The sequence below is a fragment of the Elephantulus edwardii genome, unplaced genomic scaffold (genome assembly GCF_000299155.1).
Source record: "Elephantulus edwardii isolate Elephantulus edwardi_28Jun2011 unplaced genomic scaffold, EleEdw1.0 scaffold00068, whole genome shotgun sequence".
In the NCBI taxonomy this organism is placed as follows: Eukaryota; Metazoa; Chordata; class Mammalia; order Macroscelidea; family Macroscelididae; genus Elephantulus; species Elephantulus edwardii.
Window position 1 is genome coordinate 8,969,977 of NW_006399818.1, and position 18,277 is coordinate 8,988,253.

Consider the following 18,277-nt stretch of genomic DNA (forward strand, 5'->3'; position numbering starts at 1 on the left):
GACGGCACATAACAACAACAACAATAACAACAGCAGGTAGGAGTGATATTTGTACCACCATTGTGAGTGTACTGAATGCCACTGAATTGTTCATGTTATAAGGATTTATTTGTGTTATGTGAATTATAATAGAATAAGATTTAAAAAAGATACAGTCTGTTTCCAAGGACAGTCTGAATGCAGCCAGGGCATCCAGACTGTGTCCATCTTGAAGGCATGCTCAGGGGCTGTGAGTGTGAATGGAACATTTGATGACTAGGAAAAAGGGCAGTTTAGGCCAAGTTGTCATTTTCATAATGAAAGAATAGCTTTTACTGTCAGGAATTACTGGATGTCTTTAAAAGGAGACAGGATTTGATTAGTAAATAATTAAGTTCAAGGGCTGTGAGTCCTATGAACTTGGATTCCAGGAAATTTGTCACTAACACCTGCTTGATCTCAGGTGATCCACTCTCCCCAATTCTTTTTATTCCATATAAAATGGATATAATATTGGCTTCTATCTCATCAATCTCTTCTCCATCATAATGTTGCTTTTGGTCCAACGGTAAGAACCTTTTTTTCCTTGACATTGAGATGCAATCCATACTGAAGGCTGCATTCCTTGATCTTCTGCAGCAAGTGCTTCAAGTCCTCCTCACTTTCAGTAAGCAAGGTTGTGTCATCTGCATAATGCAGGTTATTGGTGAGTCTCCCTCCAATCCTGATATCACATTCCTTTTAATAGAGTCCAGCTTCTCGAATAATTTGCTCAGGATACAGACTAAATAGGTATGGAGATAGAATACAACCTCAACACACACCCTGGTCAATTTTAAACCATGCAATGTTCCCCTGCTCTTTACACAACAGCCTCATGGTCCAGGTATAGGTCCCACATGAGCACAATTAGGTGCTCTGGGACCCCTATTCTTCTCAATGTCAGCCACAGCTTGTTATGATCCACATAGTCAAATGGATGGAGAGGAGACTGAAACTTTCAACAGCTTCATCTTGCTTCGATCTACAATTAAACACCGTTGGTACCAGCAGTCAGGAAATAAGGAGACACATTGTACTGGGAAAATCTGCAGTTAGTGACTAAGGTACATCTGATTCAGGTCTTAGTCTTTTGGATCACTTGTTAGGCATCTGAGAGCTGGACAATGGATAAGGATGACAGAAAAAGAATTGATGCCTTTTAACTGTGGTGTAGAAGAGGACTGAACATCTCATGGATGGCCAAAAAAACAGATATGTCTTGGAGAGGGTACAGGTGGAGGCAAGAATGATGAGACTTCGCCTCGTATACTTTGAGCATGTTGCTCGGAGGGGTTATTTCTTGGAGAAGGACATGATGCTGGGAAGGATGGAGGGTCAGTGAAGGAGAGGAAGACCCTCAACCAGGTGGATTGACACAGTTACTGGTGCAATGGGCTCTTGTGTGTCAGGAAGTGTGAGGATGGCGCAGGACAGGACAGGGTTCAGTTCTAGTGTTCATAGGGTCGCTATAAGTCATACTCAACTTCGCGGCACCTGTCAACAACAACACTCTCATCAGGTTAAAAAGAGAATTAAATAAAACCACAGGTATAGGATACTTAGTGCAGTACTTGATGCCTAAAAAAAGCTAAAAAAATAAAGAAAATAAAACCAAATAAAATCAAAGTCATTGCCAACACGTTGGAGCTGACTCACAGCAGATCCTCCAATAGGTTTCAAAGCTGTAAATCCCACAGGAGGAGATTGACCATCTTTGCCCTCAGAGCTGCTGGTGGATTCAAACTGCCAGCGAGGTGTGACCTTTGTTTTAGTAGCACAACTCCTTAAAGACTGGGCCCCCAGAGCTCGCTACTTGGTGTTTGGATAGCACTTTGTACGTCTTTCTCAGCTTCCTTCTCATTGTTGAGTTGAAACTAGCTCAGAGCTGATCCTCCAGCTGGTTTGCAAGGCTATAAATTGTACAGGAGGAGATTGCCCATTTTTCTTTTTCCAGAGCCATTAATAGATTGAAATTGCCAGAGAGGCGAGACTTTGGGTTAACAGAATAACTCTCTATGGACTACGCCACCATAGCCCCCTAGTATATCTTAGAGGCTGTTGGTTATTCCAGAACCCTACCTGTCCCAGCCAACCTTTTGCATCACCTAAACTAGACATCTCCTCTGCTCTTCCCAGGGTGTCTGTCACCTTCTCCATATTTACAGCCGAGTTAGACCTGCAGTTATTTCTAAATGAGGTGCTGAATGTCCTGGGGTGCTTCCCTTACTGATTGGAGAAACTTAGAAGTATTGGGAGAGAAAAGTTCATCGTTGTGTACATAATTGTAACAGTAATAGTTGTCAGTTGCACAGCACTTTGCAGCTTACAAAGCATCTTCACACGTTATTTCACTTGCTCCTCACAACAGCTATGGGAGATAGATATTGTAAGTCACTCTCCTCTCTAAGGTAAATGAGGCTTAGGACAACTGAGAGACTTCCTCAGGTACCAGGAGGATCAGATTCCAGGTCCTGATGGGCCTTTTACAGAAGGGCAGGCCTACCTTCAAAGAATGAGCTCCCTCTGCCTGGGATTCTGGGATAAGGGATTTCTCTCCACTGCACATTTATGAAGCATAGAAAATGTTTTTCACTTATGCCATGGGGAGAATTTCCGATAGCAGCACTTAAATTCAATTAATATTTACTGGTAGTTCACAGGGCCCCTGCTCCTCTACCTGCTATCATGAGGTTACAGCAGATAGTGGAGGCCAGGCCACTGCCACACAGGCCTTGTTATCTTGTCTAGACAAGATAACCATTCACACACAGGTAAGTATTTGTGAGATCAAATAGAAATAAACTTAAAAATACACTATTCAGGAGCTAGATAAAGTAGCCTTTGCTGTCATACAAGAACAGAATTGTTGTTTTTTTTTAAATCGTCATCTCTATCTCTGTCTCTATCTCTATCTATCTCTGTCTTTGTCTCTGTCTCTATCTCTATCTCAATCTCATGATTCTTTAAGAGTTCAATGGCCTCATTTAAATTTGGGTGATACGCCCCCTCTCTTTGTTTCTTAGTGTTGCTGTAGCACACACATCACACACATCACACGGGGGAGACTTTGAAAAACAGAAATTTATTTTCTCACCATTCTCAAGTCTGAAAATCCAAATACGAAATTTGGCTGTTGATTCTTCGCTTGCTGATTGATCAAGTGATTATTGATTATAAGTAACGATTACATGGCTCTTTTTCCATTTTTTTCCCACCCCAGCACTTTTGAGTCTAATCTGCTCTTTTTATAACTTAGTAGCTATGAGGTTTGGGAGCTAACCTGTACCAATACAGTGCCACTAAAATAGCAATGAAAAAAAAAGTTTCTGTATCCAAAGGGATTACATCCAGAGGAATAGGGGTTGAGATTCGAACACATATTTTTGGAGGAAACTGTTCAAGCCAAGACATCATTTGACCTGTGAACTCTGAAAAGCAGAGTTTACATTTTTTTTTCTCTTGATATTTTCAGCATCTAATATTCTGTCTGGCTGACTTGTCTTCTAATTCATTATCTCATCCAGTTCCAAGTTGTGGTTCCTCAGCAGTCATCGCCTGGTACCTGCATGGTACCTAAAACCACCTTACAAAACATCTTCATACACAGTTTTACTGCTTCTCACAAATTCTGACTTCCAAGGCTATGCATGTCACTGAGAGGAAGCCACCATTTTTCTCCCAAAGAGGGACTGGTAGATTCAAACTTCCCACCTTTGGGTTAACAGTATAACACACTAAGTACTATGCCACCAGAACTCCCTGATTGACATCTAGAACTTCCTGGTGACTTTCTTAAAATAGGAAACCCTGTTTTAAGACATGCTGGGATATTCCTGTCCTTCAACACAGAGATGGTCTGACTTTTGCTCTGTGCAAATGCCCTTTACCTTTTTGGTACATGAACCTAGGGGAGCTCTAGTGGTCTAGTGGTAAGGAGTTGCACTGTCGAAATATCCCAGTCACAAAAGGACAAATGTTACATGATGCCACTGTTGGGGAGAGACTGAGTAAGATGGGTTCAATAATGTATACTGCACTGAAACAGAGGAGGGAGAAAACTGTTTAAAAGAGATATATAACTAGGTATTTCTGTCATCACAGGAGACTAGAGCGAGGGCTACATGGTGGAGGGGACCTGGGGGAGGGTTTGTAAAACAATGAAAGAATCTTTTCTTTATTTTTCCATAATTTTTGGACTCATGTACTTATAACTTGTTAGTCAAATTTGAGCCTTCTAGGTTGCAACACCCCCATGATACATCTTCAAGGATATGAACATGTACGGCCAAGCACAATCAATAAGAGTGCTTCTAAATCCCAAAATCAATCTCCATAATAGTCTATGTGTTTCCTACTGCCAAAGGGGCCCTTTAGAGTAGTGAGAGAAGATCTTCACCCTGAAACCCACAGCATCCCTTTTCAGCAGGAAGTAGCTAAGAGAATACGCCATCCCCTTTTCCTTATGACTCAGGGTGAAGTCTCTCTCAGGGAGGAGTGATAGGGAATGGCAAAGGACACACTGACAAAGAAGATTAATCAGAACTGGCTTTGACAAGCACTGTGGCATTTGGACAAGAACAAACTGGGAGGAGGGTAGAGAGAATAGTGCAACAAGGAATGAATGGAAACCCAAAATCTCTGTAAATGTTTATGAAAATTAATAAAATATAGAAAAAAAAAAAGGAGTTGCACTGCCAAGCCAAAGGCAGGTGGTTCAAATCCACCAAGTGCTCTTTGGACAGCCTCCTCTTGTGTGATTTACAGTCTCTGAAAACATGCTAGAGGGCCAGTCAGCTATGTATGTGTTGGTTCCAACTTGACAACATAGAGCAACCGCAACCACATGGACGTTATGTGGGTTGACATGGTCTGCCTGGTGTCGAGCGAGCTTCCTTCCCTCTTTTTTCATTTCCAGGTTCCTACGCGGGGGCGGTGGTCGCCATGCCCTTGGCTGGTGTGCTTGTGCAGTACATTGGATGGTCCTCAGTCTTTTATATTTATGGTGAGTGATGTGACTTAGAGTTCACACAGGAGACTCATAGAGATGGGATTATCCTGTATCATGGCCTTGGCTAAGACTTTGCTATATGACAATAGAAAAGTTTACCATAAAAATGGAATAGTTATCTATCTATAATTCATGTAATGTTTATATTAAAGTTGGCTTTTTGTAACGAGTGTAACATTCTCTTTTAAATCTTATATTGGTTTACATAAAAATTTGTATACATTTTTCTTCATTTATATGCACGTGTTTCATACATCTCTTGACTCATATTGTGCTTCATACAGTCATGCCTGCATATTGTGTTTTATAAAATTAATCACCATTGATCTCTGCCCACTATCATCTTGTCCTTTCAGGTCCCCGTTGGATCTGTTCAGTTTCTTCAACCCCTTCTCTCTGCTCACCAAATTCTGTGACCCTATGATTTCCCTCTTTCCCCATGTTGAGCCCCCACTCCCTCCCCTTTCCCTTTTGGATTTGTGTATTCATTCCACTAGTTATCCTTCTATTTTTACAATAATGGTCTTGTGCACTATTTGTCTTTATGAGACTGAGTTAGTTCACTCAGCATAATGCTTTCCAGTCTCTCCAGCAACACTATTTCTTAAAAAACAAGAAGTTAGCAACAACAAGAAGAAAAATCAGCACATTTTCTCCTAGCTGAACATAATGTCACTTGTGAATACTTTTTTTTAAAAATTGCGATATGGAGCACAGTAAGACCATATCATTCAGCCTTTTGTTTTTTTTACTGCAGGTATGTTTGGGATTATTTGGTACATGTTTTGGCTGTTGCAGGCCTATGAGTGTCCGGCAGCTCATCCAACAATATCCAACGAGGAGAGAACATATATAGAAACAAGCATTGGAGAAGGGACACATATAGTCAGTTTAAGTGTGAGTATAAGTGGACAAAAAGATTTGTTCTTTTTTAAAGAGTGCTCCTCAGTGATCATGCTGTTTTGTTGGATAAATTGTGTATACTGCACTGAAACAGATGAGGGAGAGAATAATTTAAAAGCGATGTATGATAGGCTATTATGGTTATCACAAGAGTCCACAATTAAGGTTGCATAGTGGAATGTACTTGGGGCGGTGGGAGGGGTGTGGGGGGATTGTGTACCAGGGAGGGAGTCTTTCTTTTACTTTTGAAAGAGAGGAGCAAACTGGGGGGGCGGGGGGAGAGGGCTGGGTGGGTAGAGAAGTGCAGCAATGAATGAATGGAAATCCAAATTCTCTGTAAAAATTCATTAAAATTATTTTTTAAAAAAGATGATGCCAATATCTCCACTGAGGATCTCACAGTACTTTTTCTTTCTCCCTAGAAATTTAATACCCCATGGAAAAGATTTTTCACATCCCTGCCTGTTTATGCAATCATTGTGGCAAATTTCTGCAGAAGCTGGACCTTCTATTTACTGCTAATAAGCCAGCCTGCTTATTTCGAGGAGGTCTTTGGATTTGCAATAAGTAAGGTAAACACATAGGCACTGCAAGTGTTCTTAAACTCTAAATCTCTTCATTCTGCTGAGAACACCTTGGCTTCATGATTAAGCACCTTATTGGCTGATCATCATTCATAACAGGATGGTGATACCTAAAACCCCAGAGAACAGTCACATTATAAATTCTGTATATCATATACATAGCTGTTTAACAGCATCTTAGTGAGGATCAGAGCTGTCCTAAGCGGCTTTTAAAGATTTATATTCTATCCAAACTCAAAGGACTTTGTTTTTGAGCTAAGTCAACACACACACACACACACAAGGATCAGAGCTGTCCTAAGCGGCTTTTAAAGATTTATATTCTATCCAAACTCAAAGGACTTTGTTTTTGAGCTAAGTCAAGCATAGCATAGCAGGTAAGGATAAAAAGATTTGAGGATGTAGATGCTTCCCGCGCTTCTCATTAACTACTTGGTAAGTGATGGTGAACATCTATGTGCTCGTTTTGCAAACTACTCACCCCACAGCCCTGCGCCCCAGTGACAGTTACAGCAACTGATAACCACCACTGCTTGATATGTTTTAGAGAGAACCTCTCTCTGTGTTCCCAAACCTGAATCATAGCTATTGGTGGCACATAGTGTTTCAGGCAGGAAGGATGTAGATGTTTAAACACAATCACTATGGAAGAACTGGCTTCTTCCTACAAGGGAAAAGATGGCAGCCTCGTAGAAGTATGAGACACAGCTGCAGGTACTGTCAGAAGTAACCACGGAAGGGTGAGAGGAGTGAAATAATAGTATCTGTCTTCGATGAGCCACTCACTTTGTGCCAAATACTTTACCTGCCTACTATGTGTCTGATTTTATGCTGCTGGTGCTGAGGCCCCTTGGCAATTCTTCAGAAGTGAATAAAAATAATCTGTGTGTCAAGGAGCTTCCAATCTGGTGGAGGAGATGAATACAGCTTCCACACATGGCAGCCCCTTGTTTCACAGAGTGGAACTGAGCTCCGTGGCAGTGTTCTTGGCTGTAATACTGATGCAATCAGATTGCCAGCCCTTTCTTCCATGATGCTACTCATGGACTCAAACTGCTAACGTTTCTCTCAGCAGTTGAGCTCGAAAAGTTTGCGTCCCCCAGAAAGGAGAAAGGTAGATATACTCAAATCTATGTATAAGTTTATTTTGAGAAATGATTAGGAAATTCAGAGCTACTTGGATCCTGTGTAATTCAAACAGATACTCAAACTCTTTGCCTTTCTGCCAGAAGCAACTCATAGCTGGTCCTCCAGCAGCTTTTCTGGAGTTGTAAATCACACGGGAAGAGACTGCTCATCTTTTTCCTGCAGAGCATTTAGGGTATTTGAACGGCCTTTACTCATTAGGTCATTAGGGCTCCCTGTGTGCCTAGATAACTTGGCTTTGGTGGTGGAGGCTGTGAGGAGGAGGAGGAGGAGGGAAGCACATGTCTCTGAAGCAGCTTCAAAACAAGCCATTGTATCTTTTTCTTTGCATTCCAGGTGGGTCTCTTGTCAGCTGTCCCACACATGGTGATGACGATCATCGTGCCCATTGGAGGACAATTGGCCGACTATTTAAGAAGTCGAAAAATCTTGACCACAACAGCTGTCAGGAAAATCATGAACTGTGGAGGTACTGACTTTCAGAGGTGGAGTAAACTCTTATGAAATAGGAGGAAATGGAACTGCAGAGCCCACTGCAGGTCATTGTAGCCATCCAAACAGACCTTGAAGGTCTCTAACTCCACTGCCCAGCAACCCTGGGAGAGTCTATCACACCCCTGGCACATGTCACCCAGCCTGTACTTCGACAATCTGAGTTGTGGAAATTTAGTTGATGGCAGATGAAGGAGTGCACATCTAGAAATGTTCTCCAGCTATTCTCAAACCAAAGTCAAATGGCTTCCAGTTACTAAAACGGAACCAACCCCTATCCACTGCGATAGAGTCAAGTCAGACCACAGCACCCCCACTCTGGGTCTGTGAGGCTGCCTGTCTTCAGGGGAGAAGACTGCCCATCTTTCTCCTCCTGAGCAGCTGGTGGGTTCACACTGCCAATATTTCAGTTAGCAAGTCCAACACTGCACCACCAGCATCTCCAGTTTATTGTTTAGTGTCTCTACACTTATTCTTTGCTTAAGTAGTTTATTTCCCATCTTCTTCCTTCTTTTCTGTAGATACATAGGTATTAATAAGAATCATAAAAAAACTATTCTCTCTGAATACTCTTTTCCTCTCTCAATATATGTGGATCACAACAAGCTGTGGCTGACTCTGAGAAGAATGGGAATCCCAGAACATTTGATTGTGCTAATGAACCTATACACGAACCAAGAGGCAGTTGTCAGAACAGAGCAAGGAAACATTGCATGGTTCAAAATTGGGAAGGGTGTATGCCAGGAATATGTCCTGTCTCCATACCTTTTCAACCTGTATGCAGAACAGATTATCCGGGAGGCTGGGCTCTATGAGGAGAATTGTGGCATCAGGATTGGTGGAAGGTCTATCAACAATCTGTGTTGTGCCGATGACACAACCCTGCTTGCTGAAACTGAGGAGGACCTGAAGCGCTTGCTGCAGAAGGTCAAGGACTGCAGCCTCCTATGTGGATTGAAGCTCAACATCAAGAAAACAAAGATTCTCACCACTAAGACCAATTGGCAGCATCAGTATGGATGGTGAAGAGATTGAGATAGTTAACAATTTTAGTTTACTTGGCTCCACAATCAACACTCTTGGTAACAGTAGCCAGGAAATCAAAAGACGAATTGCATTGGTAAAGTCAGCTGTGAGGGACCTCTCAAGAGTACTGAAGAGCAATGACATCAGGCTGGAGACTAAGGTGTGTCTGATCTGGGCTATAGTCTTCACAATTACGTGCTATGTATCAGGGAGTTGGATAGTGAATAGGGTTGATAGAAAGATAATTGATGTCTTTGAGCTGTGGTGCTGGAGAAGAGTATTGAATATATCATGGACTGCTAGGAGAACAAACAGGTTTCTCCTGGAGAAGGTGAAGCTGGAATGCTTCTTGGAGTCAAGGATTCTGAAGCTTCATCTGACATACTTTGTGCATGTTGCAAGGAGGGGCTGGTCCTTGGAGAGGGACATCATGTTTGGCAGAGTGGAGGGGCGGCGAAGGAGAGGAAGACCTTCGATGAGATGGATTCTGTGACTGGAGTGGTAGGAATGAATGCGTTTGAGATGGCTAGGTTGGCACAGAATAGAACGGCATTTAGAGCTCTTGTACATAGGGTCACACTATGAGTAGCAAGCGACTTGATGGCACATAACAACAACAACAACCTGGTACGTGTACACACACACACACACACACACACACACACACACACACACAGTCATCCTCTATACTGCATGATTAAGTGAGTGTGTCTTCGTTTTGCAAAGATAGAAGAGAAATGAGATGATTTCCCAGCAGAAGGAGAAATTTGTCGTCAGGAATCCCAAACTTTTCCCCAAGGAGAACCTCTTGTTCTTGTTGTTAGGTGCCATTGAGTTGACTAGGACTTATAAAACCTCCATGCCTTGGCCTGTACCATCCTCATAATTTCTGATACATTTGAGCCCATTGTAACAGTCACTGTGTCAGTCTTTTTGTGGGTTTTCCTCTCTTAGGCTGACCCTCCACCTTTCCAAGCATTATGCCCTTTTCCAAGGACTAACCCTCATAACACTATGCCCAAAGTATGAAGCTTCATCATTTTTGCCTCCGAGGCGCACCGGCTTGCCCTTTCTCAGAGACTTATTTGTTCTTTTGGCATCTGTGGGATATTCTGTGCTCTTTTTTTAACACCACAACTCAAAGTCATCATTATTCACTGTCTAACTTTTAGATGCATACCAAAGTTGAAAGGATTATGGTTTGTATCAGGTGAAACTTAGTCATTAGACCAATATCATTGGTCTTCAGCACTTTGGAGAAGTTCTTGACAGCAGGTTTTCCCAGTGCAACATGGCTTTTGATTTCCTGACTGCTGGTACCATGGATGCTGATTGTAGGACCAAGCAAGATGAGATCATTGTCAACTCCAATCTTGTCTCCATCTATCATGATGAAGAAAGTGAAGGCCCAGTGGTGTGGATTTGTTTTCTTGAGATTGGGATGTAATCCATATCTAAGGCTGTCATCCTTGATCTTCTGCGGCAAGTGTTCCAAGTCTTCTTCACTTTTTGCAAGCAAGATTGTATTATTTGCATAACAAGCATTGATGTCTTCCTCTGATTCTGATGCCACATTTTATATCTCTAATATAGTCCAGCTTCTCGAATTATTTGCCTAGGTCGTACAAATAGTGAAGTTCTGGGTTAGTAACCAAAAGGTTGTTGGTTTAAATGTACCCAGAGGTGTCTCAGAAGAAAGATTTGACAGTGCGTTTCCAAGAAATTGCAGCCATTGCAAACACGTAAGAGCACAGTTACACTCTAAAACTCATGAGTCAGATTCTATTCAAAAGCAATTGATATGATACTTTATTATCTTTTTTGTTTTATCCCTCATCCTCTCTTTTTAGAGACTTAATTTTTCACAGATTTATTTCTTTTAGGTCAGAGTTAGGTTCATAGAAAAAATTCTCACAGACCACTCTTCCCTGTGTCTTCTCTCTCCTATTAACATCACACATTCCCAAATAGGCTTATTACAGCTGGTGGAACAAGGTCGATACAACACTCTTGACACCAACAGTCAGAAAATCAAAAGACAAGTTGCAGTAGGTAAATCTGCTGCCAGGGACCACTTCAGAGTGCTAAAGAGCAATGATGTCCATCTAGAGACTAAGGTGCACCTGGCCCAGGACATTCATTATCTTTGCAATTACTTGCTATGCATCAGAGAGCTGGACAATGGCTAAAAATGCCAGAAGAAGAATCAATGCCTTTGAGTTGTGGTGCTGGAGAAGAGTATTGAACATACCATTGACTGCCAAGAGAACAAATGAAGTCTGTCCTAGAGAGGGTGAAACCAATTTGCTCCTTGGAGGCAAGGATTCTGAAGCTCCAGCTTATGTATTTCTCTTTAATTTTGATCTTAGCGGGGCTATGACCCATATGCATCCTGTGAACATCGGAACTGAGCTTTGCCCTACCCTGCACCATTCTCATCAATGATGCCATTGTCAATGAAGATGCTTCCTCTAGTCCATTGACCTTCCACTTTTCCAAGCATGATGTCTTTTTTTAAGGACTGGTGCCTCCTTCCTCCACCTAAAGTTATGTAACATATGATTTTGAATAGAATCTGAACCGAAGCTCCTTTCACTCTGTAGTTGATGCCGTTTAAAGTCTGGATAGAGGATTATTTTAGAGGATGCTGGTGGCAGCAGCTGAGTTTTGCATTGTTTGTTTAGGAGGAGAGAATAGAGGTGCAAAGGTTTGCTTTAATCAGGTTGTCTGTGACATAACTGTAGGACAATCATGAGAGCTGTCTGGTACCAGCAGACTGTCCTCCCACTGCCTGAAACAAAGGGCCGTTGTGCCATCTTTCTGTTTGCTGGCGGTTGTACTTACCATTTTTTTGGAGTGAACTAACTGCTTCATAACTTCCTTATCCTTTTTTTCATTTTATTAGACTCACTTTTTACAAAGGAAAGCAACAGAGAGTACCATTGTTCTGCTGTGTTTTCAATGCAAATGTTTTCTGGATTTTATAGAGTGTCCTGAGAGCTTGGTAGATTCTTCAGAGGAAAGAGTTCTCCCTGACACTTCGCAAGCAGTGAGATGCTGCTTCAAATATCCACTCCAGCTCTGTGGTAACTTTTGACAATTAATAATAGAGTACTGTCATTGTATGTTTATATGTGAGACTATGGAGATAGTCAAAGGATGTTGTTATGTACCATTGAGTCCCGTGGAGTAAGTAGCTGGTGGGTTTGAACCATGTACCATTCAAAGGGTCCAGAGTGCAGTTCCTTACAACTTGTTGTTGCTGTTACATGCCATAGAGTTGTTTATGAGCTATAGTGACCCTTTGCACAATGGCTATGAACCCTGCCCTATCCTGAACCAATCTCACTGTCTCTGACACACTTGCTCCAGTTACCCCAGTGATCATACCAAACCATCTCATCTGGGGTTTTCCTCTCCTACACTGTGCCTCCACCCTTCCAAGCCTGATGCCCTTTTCCAAGGACTGGTCACTCCTAGCAACATACCCAGTGTAAGTAAAACAGAGCTTAAAAATCCTAGCCTCCAAGGAGAAACTTGATTTCACCCTCTCTAGGGCAGACCTGTTTGTTATCTTGGCAGTCCATAGTATGTTCAATACTCCTCTCCAGAACCACAGCGCTCAAACGCATGCTTTTTCTTCTGTCATCCTTAGTCATTGCCCAACTCTCTGATGCATAGCAAGTAATGCAAAGACCTAAGCCACCAAAATTCCCTGGTTAAAGGATAACTATTGCAGTATATCCACACCGGTTGCCAGAGAGGCAGTGCTGACTCACAGTGACCTCATGTGGGTCAGAGCAGAACTCTGCTCGGGGAGGTTTAAAATTTTTCAGAAGCAGATGGCCAGGCCTTTCTTCTGAGATGTCTCTGAGTGGATTCTCTCCAAGCATTTCGGTTAGTGGCCCCACATGTTAACTGTTGGCACTACCCAGGATTTCTCAACCAGCTGCAGGAGAATTTTAATATTTAAAAATTATGTGTGTCGGGGGGAAATGCAATGTCCTTGGGGGTATTTAAAAAAAATGTTAAGGAACCAAACGTGTATGCATGGCCAAATGAAAAATTCTTTTGTTTTCTAACTTTCACTCAAACTACAAAATACAAAGTTGAATAGAGAAAGAACACATTTTTTTTTATGTGTGCAATTTTTTATTTGTAGTTGTAGGAGAGAAAGAACACATTTTGATCAACTAGATTCAAGTAAAAATATTGATTAAGCTACCCTCTCAGCCCACAAACTAAATAAACCATTGACAAACCAAACCAGGAGGAACCACCAATGAAGTGACTGATGGCCAACTTCTTTCACCCCAGAAGCATCACTGAACCCCATGGAACCATCTGGTGCTTGAGATGAACCAAGAGAAAGGTAGAAGGTTCATGGGACACTCAGCTCTTATTAACAGAGTCACAGAGTCCTGAACACTTGGGTAATATTTTAAGCACTGTGCCAGAATGTGTATTTTAAAACTAAGATCTATTAAAAGAAAAAGAAACAAATTCTGACTTGAGAGATCTGTGAACTTGGGTTGATTGTCATGGAAATAACTGTGTCTCCCCTCTGTTTCATCTGCAGGCTTTGGCATGGAGGCGACCTTACTTCTGGTGGTTGGCTTCTCCCACACCAAAGGGGTGGCCATCTCCTTTCTGGTACTTGCTGTGGGATTCAGTGGCTTTGCTATTTCAGGTAAAAAATCTTGGGAGAAAGGAAGGGCAGAAGCCTGGTTATTCCCAAGAATCTGGGCCACCTCTAAAGAATTTTATTTACCGTGATGACCATGCCATTGCAAAGGGATGAGCTTAGGTGTCCAGTCAAGCCGGAATGGTCCTTATTTTTGTTATAATGGAAATATACTAGTATAGGTGACTCTCTCAAGGATATGAGCATAAGATATCTGAGTATGTATTCGGTGAAGTGGCTCCTTAGGAGCTAACCACCAGCTTACTTTTCCTCACTGAGACTCTTTTATGGCCTTTTAAATTTTCATTTTCTACTAGCCAAGAGGGTCAGAGAAAATAAGGTAGAGAGCAGGATTTAGGGCTGTTGTACATAAGGACGCTATGAGTTGCAGGCGACTCGACGGCACATAACAACAAAAGCAACAACTAGCCAAGGTTTTAAACCACCTAAATCTAATGACTAAGATGCACGTGATCTGAGCCATGGTCTTTTCAGTTACTTCCTATGCATATGAAAGTTGAACAATGAATAAGGGTGACAGAAGGATCAATGCCTTTGAATTGTGATGTTGGAGAAGACTATGGAATATCCGTGAACAAACAAATCCATCTCAGAACAGGTACAACCAGGATATTCCTTAGAGGCAAGGATGGTGAAACGGTGTCTCGCACACTTTGAGCATGTTGTTAGGAGGGATTAGTGCTTGGAAAAAGACATCACGCTGGGAAAAGTAGAAGGTCAGAGAAAGAGAAGAAGACACTCCAGGAGCAGGATTGACGCAGTAACAATGGAGCATCTCAGGGATGGCGAAGATGGAATAGGATAGCACAAGGTTCAGACCTGTTGTCCATATGGTCACTATGAATCATCATTGACTTGATGGCACCCAACAATAACAGCAACACCTACTGTGAGACAATTGCCATGTGAAACATCTTATGCAACATCTGCTGAAAGTATTATCTAGCAAGTTTTGACATTACTTGCATTAGACTGCTGAGGACATGTACTCTTGAAAAAAAAAGATGCTTTTATAATTACACACACACACACACACACACACACACACACACACACACACACACCCCACCCCTCTCTTTTTGTCAAGTCTGCTCCATTTCATACCAATCTGAATCCATGCGCTACAGAGGAGCACTTCTCCACAGAGTTTTCTTGGCTGTAATCTTACAGTCCAGGAAGCAGTTCGCCAGGATTCTCTTCTGCATGCTGTTGGCTGTGCTTGAATCACCAACTCTTAGGCCAGTAGTTAAATGCATAATGTTTGCTCCTCTCAAGTCCTTTACCTACAGTCACATGTGATGGTGAAGGATACAAGTGCCTCTAAATCTGTTCACTATCCACTATCTCAGGATGCCTTAAAGATCAGACAGAGTAAAAACTATGGTCCATACTGTTCAACAGTGGTTAAGTATCACAACAATAAGTTGACTTGATATTTACATGGACCAAAAGGAATATGTCTGGAAAAAGACTTCACTCTTGGAAAGGAAGGCCTTTGATGAGACAGATTGACACAATGACTGCAATGATGGGCAGGGGTTTTTGATGATGGCACGGGATCAGGCAGGGCTTTGGGGTTGCTGCCAGTCAGAGCCAGCTAGCAATAGTGAGTTATAAAAAGTAACTTACATCTAAGAACTTGTGTTTGGAGGTCCACAGACTTGGTATCTGCTAATTAAAGGAAATCATTTACTAAACCACAGTTTCCACATCTAGATTGAGAGGAGTAACTGAAGCCCCATAGAACTGTTGGGAGGCTGAGCTGAATGACACAGGGCATACGTTCCCCCACATTACTTACGTGCCAGGCACTGTTCTTGGTGCTGAGGACACCACAATGATTCTATGCCCTATGCCATTCAGCTCAGCCTCCCAACAGTGCCATGGGGCTTCAGTTACTTCTCTCAATCTAGATGTGGAAACTGTGGTTTAGTAAATCAAAGATTCCGCCCTCACAGAGGTTAGGTTCTGGAGCAGCTGAGCATTTGAAGCATTTAGCTGAACGTCAAGTGCACCACAACCCACAAATATTTACTATGATTGCTTTGTTGCTTTTTAGCTTTGTAATTCTCAAACATTAATGCACAATCCAATCACTGTGTTGTTGGTGGGTGTCACTGATTCGATTGTGATGCTTGCTGAACCCAGGTGTGGAGAATAGATCTGTTCTGTAGGGAAATAGGTCACTAGGCCTGTGATCTGAGGTGCCCCTGGGTGAACTTGAACTGCCAGCCCTTCAGCTAACAGTCAAGTGCTTTGCCATTCAACTGCACCACATAAGGAGTAACAGACCACCCCAGGACATTCGAAAACGCAGATTGTGATTCATCAGGGTACATTTTTATGAAACCCTCCAGTGATGTGGATGCTACTCACTCCCAGAGTAGCAGGGATAGAGCAATTGTGGCTTATTGCCAGAAAGAGGGTAAGGGATATCTTCTCGGAAAACTCTATAATGGAAAAAAAAAAGGATTCATATCCTGTGCCCTGAGATATCAAAGTGCTTAGGTTCGTATTGTTTCCTTCCCCCCAGATTGTCAATTAAGACTGTACAATGAGAAGGAGAGAGGCCTGGGAGCCCAAGTCACAGAACTGTCACTGATTTAGCACTGGCAGCTGTCTTGGCAGGAGTACAAAGCAGGGTGCTGCCTGGAGGCAAGGGGGGTGAAACTTGGTCTCACATATTTGGGGCTTGTTGTCAGCAGGGGCTAGTCATTGGAAAAAAATTGTCATGCCAGGAAAGGTGGTAGGTGAGAGAAATAGAGGAAGACTCTCAAGGAGAAGGATCGACACCGTGAACTTAACCATGAGCTTAAGGATCTCAGAGATGGTGAGGACGGTACTGGACAGGGCAAGGTTCAGATCTGTCGTTTACATCATTGCTATGAGTTATAGTCGACTCAATGACACCTGACAGTAACAACAACAACAACAACTGTATTAGACACTTGTCAAACACAATCCCCTCTAACCCCCATAGCTCCTTGTCCTCATGGGGACCTATCTAGCACTCCCTGTGGACAGTGATTAAAACCCTGGGACCAACATCTCTAGCATGTGTCAGTCCAATTGCTGTGTTCTGTGGAATGGATTCTGAGTCACTGCACCCCAACAGGGTCTATAGATGCAGAACTGATTATGGAGTTTCCTTGACTATGACTTTTCACCTGGAAACTCTTGTGGTGCATTGGTTAAAGAAAGGTGGATGGTTGGAACCATTGGCTGTTCTTAGGAAGAAAGACATGATAGTCTGCTTCTCTACAGCTTACAGGTTCAGAAACCTTGTAAGACAGTTTGGCTCTGTCCAGTAGGATCACTAAGAGATGGAATTGACTAAATGGCAATGCACTTGCCTTGGAATCCTTATGAGCGCAGACCATCAGGTCTTATCTCCGAAGGAGTTACTAGTGGGGTTGAAACATCAACCTTCTAATTAGTAGGCAAACACTTAACCCTTACACTTCCAGGGCTCCTTACTACAGGGGATCATGCTGCTAATCTAAAGGGCTGTCTCTTTCTGGCAGATCAAATCCACTGGCAGCTTTGAGGGAGAAAGGTAGGCAATCTCCTGTGTAATTTGGAGCCTTGGAAATGCAATGAAAAATCAGCTATGAGTGGGTTCAGACTCGACGTCAATAATATATATTTATTTTCCAAGATGGGTTTTGTTATGTCCATTTGATCATTGATGAAACTTAACTTGGTGACTCACCTTGCTCAAAGGCACACCACAGGTGGCTGAGACTTGAATGGAAGTTTGTCTGACCCAACAGTGCTGTAATAGGGACTAGGAGCCTTGGTAGGTAATAGTCTCTCAGGATTTGCTGTTTGACAACTTAGGGGATATGAGTAGGGATGCTAAGGAAGACTTCTGGGTTCAATTCTGAAGCTGACTATTGGCAAAGGAGTCAAGGCAGACATGATTTGAAAGATGCAAAGCGCAGGCGATTCCTGTTTTGGGAATGTCCTGTGACAAGAAGGTAGACTCCAAGCTTATGGGTGGCTTTCTTTTTTCCTCCCTCTCTTCCTTCTTTCCCCCTCTCCTTTCTTTTCATCTGCTGCATCAATCTAACCAGAACACCTCGTTTTTTTAATGATTCTCTTGCTGAGCACCACTGCGCGTGTGGAGCTGGAAACCTGACAGTGTTTTGCATATTTTCCCCCCTAACTGAATGCATAAGCTTCGGCTTTGCAGCAAAGCGTAATACTCGGCAATCACATTAATTGCTTCTTATCTCTGGGTTCTTTTCTAATAAAGTGTTTATCTCATTCCAATCAGCAGTAAGATTCATTAATCTTGAAACTGTTTTATATTCAGACTATCTGGAACTTTGATCTGAAAGAGAAAAGGTCTGTTTAGTCTGTTTATTACAAAGATGCTTCGTTTTTTTG

General features: G+C 42.3%; 1 protein-coding gene across 1 annotated transcript in view; it reads left to right on the top strand.

Moving 5' to 3' along the window:
- SLC17A8 (solute carrier family 17 (vesicular glutamate transporter), member 8) overlaps positions 1–18,277 on the top strand; it is a 76,896-nt gene that overhangs the window by 49,825 nt on the left and 8,794 nt on the right. Inside the window, exons 6-9 of the mRNA XM_006888519.1 lie at positions 4,937–5,023; positions 5,787–5,926; positions 7,999–8,131; positions 13,760–13,870. Coding sequence (XP_006888581.1) covers positions 4,937–5,023; positions 5,787–5,926; positions 7,999–8,131; positions 13,760–13,870 — 471 coding nt within the window. The remainder of the gene's footprint in view (positions 1–4,936; positions 5,024–5,786; positions 5,927–7,998; positions 8,132–13,759; positions 13,871–18,277) is intronic.